Raw genomic sequence first — 3,776 nt, 5'->3', positions numbered from 1 at the left:
CCCATAGTTCTTACTTTGGTCTCCTGTAAATGAGGTTTTCAAATTATATAGTTTTCATTGGTCCACATGAATGCAAATGAAGATATAATTTATGTAGCTCTGATTAAACCAGGCATGTCTCAGGTTATTGGTCAAAAGGCAAAACCAGGGCTTCCCTTCAGTGATGGACCCAGATGGCATAAAAAAGCAGGACATAGTGTGGGAAGCCAAGAGTTTATTCAGAGGTTGTTCTTGGTATACTGAGTACTTGGGCATCTCCTATTGGAAATGGCTGCTAGACTCTTATTATTCATAAAATGTAAGCCCTCAGTTGACCATGGGGAGTCCAACTCAGCGGATAAACTCTGTGATTGGGGTTCATATCAAAGGAATCTTTCTTTTCAGGGCCCATGATATATTTACCCCAAGCACCTGGATTTTTAAAATTTAACATCTATAATAATAACCTCTGCCAAAACATGCTATTACTTCCTCTAATAGGCATGATTAATCAGTAATAAAATTATTGAGAATATACATATTAAACTTTAGTTTTCACTGCCTTATTTTTCCACAGTGTTTATAGCAATTTAGTCTCTCAAAGTAAAATCATCCTAGTTTCTTCGCATTCTAATCAACATTTGGTACTATTGTTCAAACTTTGGAATTTTAGCCATCCTGAAGGGTAGGTAGTGATATCACAGTATAGTCATAGTTGCATTTGTCTAATGATTAATGATCTTGTCTGTTGTTGATTTGTTGATGATAGTCATTCTGACAGGTGTGAGATAGTACCTCGTTGTTTTGATTTGCATCTCTCAGATGATTAGTGACTTTGAGCATGTTTTCATATGTCTCTTGTCCTTCTGCATATCTTCTTGCGAAAAGTGTCTATTTAGGTCTTTTGCCCATTTTTTTGATTGTTTGTTTATCTTCCTTTTGTTAAGTTGTATGAGTTTCCTATAAATTTTGGAGAAGCCATAGGCAGCAAAATAGCAGACATTTGTTGTAGCAATATCTTTACTGATACAGTTCCTAAGGCAATGGAAACTAAGGAGAAAATAAACAAATGGGATTACATTAAAAAAAAAAAAAAAAAAGCTTCTGAAAAGAAAAAAAAAAAAAAAAAAAAAAAAAATCAACAAAACAACAAGAAAGCCCACTGCATGGGAGAACATATTTGCCAATGTTATCTCCGATAACAGTTTAACTTCCCAAATTACAAGTTTTAATTTTATTTAGAGTGCTATTTATCTATTTTAGCATTATTATATTTTGTACCCTCTTTATGAAATCTTTGCAAGGTCTTATTTCACTTTTTTTAAAGAAATGTCATGGGTTTAGTTTTCACATGCATATTCATAATATATCTCAATTAATTTTTACACATGACACAAGCAAATGACCAAGGTTCGTGTGTTCCATAGGGAGCCTGTTTACTAAGAAGCTCTTCTTTACTTTTTCTACACTGCAGTGGAGCTTTTGTTTAAATCAAGTGAAGTTACAAATGTGAGTCTATTTTTACACTTTATTTTTATTCATTTTATTGGTTTTTCCATTCATATGTGCAATTTTTTTAAAATCTACTTTTTTCTTTATTGATTAAGGTATTAAAATGGGTTAAATCTGAAAAATAATCTAGTTTTATTTAAAGTATTGGTATCTTTTATTGGAAATTCCTTTTTTTCTAACATATTGCCTGGTTATTCTAGAACACTTGCATTCCCACATACATTTGATACCAACTCAAGTATTAAAAAATACTGAAATTTTGATTGTTACTGCATTAACCTGTGGGAAAATTTAGGGAGTATCTATAAACCTCATCACATTTATTTCTGACCCAGTGGACATGACATATTGCTACACTTATGTTTTCTTTAATAACTCGGTAATGTTTTTGTAGTTTCTAGTAATAAAGCCATGCAAAGCATTCATTAGATTTTTTCTTTTAAGATTTTACAGATATTTCTATGTAATTGACAGTTTAAAACAATTTTACTTGTGTTTATTAGTAGACAGACAGTTAATTTGTGTTTATGCTAATATCATACTATTTTGATAACTATGGCTTTGTTATACTTTGATATTATGTAGCCTAATTCTTCCAACTTTGTTCTTTCGCAAAAATCACTGTGTTATTCAGGGTCTTTAGTGGTTCCACATAAATTTTTGGAATATTTGTTCTAGTTCTGTGAAATACCCTGTTCATGTCTTCATAGGAATTGTGTTGAATCTGTAGATTGGGTATTATGGATATTTTAATTATGTTAACTCCTCCTACCTAAGAACACAGTATATGCTTCCCCTTATTTGCATGTTCTTAAATTACTTTCTTCAGTGCCTTATAATTTTTAGAATACAGGTCTCTTTGCATCACTGGTTAAATTTATTCCTAGGTGTTTTGTTCTATTTGAAGCAATTATAAATGGAATTGTTTTTTAGTCTCCCTTTCTGATAGTTCATAATTGGTATATAAAAATGCAATTGATTTCCAGATATTTATTTTGTATCCCGCTACTTTACTAAATTCACTTATTAGTTCTCATAGGTTTTTGGTGGAATCTTTAGGGTTCTGTATATATGGTATCATGTCATTTGCAGATAATGACAATTTTACTTCTTTCCAATTTAAATGACTTTTATTTCTTCTTGTCTGATTGCTATGGCTAGCACTTCCAGTAATGAGTTGAATAAGATTGGTGAAAGTGGACATCCCTGTCTTGTTCCTGATCTGAAAGGAAATGCTTGTCCCTTTTGCCCATTCAATATGATGTTGGCTATGGTTTCTCATATATGGCCTTTATTTAGTTGAGATATCTTTGCTCTATCCTGAGTTTGCTGAGAGTGTTTATCATAAATGGGTGCTGGATTTTATCAAATACTTTTTTCTACATCAATTGATATGATCATGTGATTTTTATCCATTTTATTTACATAGTGTGTCATCTTTATTGATTTGCAGATATTGTACCAACCAGCAGCTGATATGAGAACAATTATTATTAGGTGAACATTTACAAGTTGATAACAAGAAAACATTTCTAGTTTCCCAGGCCTATTAAATGTCACTGCTTTCTAAGGCTTATCATATATCATAAACAGCTTCTATAACCTAATTTATGGTATATACATTTGATATTGAACTTCACCTAGGGCGTTTGCTCAGGATTTTCCATAAGCTATGCAGGGCACCTTTCACATCTTTGTTTCTCAAGCTATAGATCAAGGGGTTCAGCATGGGTATGATCAAAGTGTAAAACACAGAGGCCATTTTATCACTGTCAAAGGAATGACTGGACTTGGGCTGCATATACATGAAGGATAGAGTTGCATAGAATACAACCACCACTGTCAGGTGAGATCCACAGGTGGAGAAGGCCTTGTGCCTGCCCTCTGCAGACTGCATCTTGAGGATGGCCAGGAGGATCAGTATGTAGGACACAAGGACCACCAGAAGAGATGAAACCAAATTGAACACTGAAAAGATCAGTATTATCAACTCAATGTCACGTGTGCTTGAGCATATCAATGTCAACAAGGGAAGATTGTCACAGTAGAAATGATTAATGATATTATGGCCACAGAAAGATGAAATAAAAATCTTTATGGTGATTATCAGAGAGAGAAAAGCACTATAGAGATAGGGGACTGCTACCAGTGCCCAGCATACCCTTGGTGACATGATGACTGTGTAGAGCAGAGGATTACAGATGGCCACATAGCGGTCATAGGCCATTGCTGACAGAATGAAAAGTTCACTGGTGATAAATATACTGAAGAAAGTGAGTTGGGTA

At 33.4% G+C, this 3,776-nt stretch overlaps 1 protein-coding gene across 1 annotated transcript; it reads right to left on the bottom strand.

Moving 5' to 3' along the window:
- Positions 1–2,524: 2,524 nt before the first annotated feature.
- Positions 2,525–3,769, bottom strand: LOC102757869 (olfactory receptor 8K3-like; the record flags this gene model as incomplete). The annotated part of the gene is made up of 2 exons (XM_006756306.1): positions 2,525–2,564; positions 3,162–3,769. Coding segments are annotated over 2 exons (648 nt in total), but the record flags the coding sequence as incomplete, so codon positions are not given.
- Positions 3,770–3,776: the final 7 nt, after the last annotated feature.

The sequence above is a fragment of the Myotis davidii genome, unplaced genomic scaffold (genome assembly GCF_000327345.1).
Source record: "Myotis davidii unplaced genomic scaffold, ASM32734v1 scaffold874, whole genome shotgun sequence".
NCBI lineage: Eukaryota > Metazoa > Chordata > Mammalia > Chiroptera > Vespertilionidae > Myotis > Myotis davidii.
This window is presented reverse-complemented; position numbering and strand designations above follow the sequence as displayed.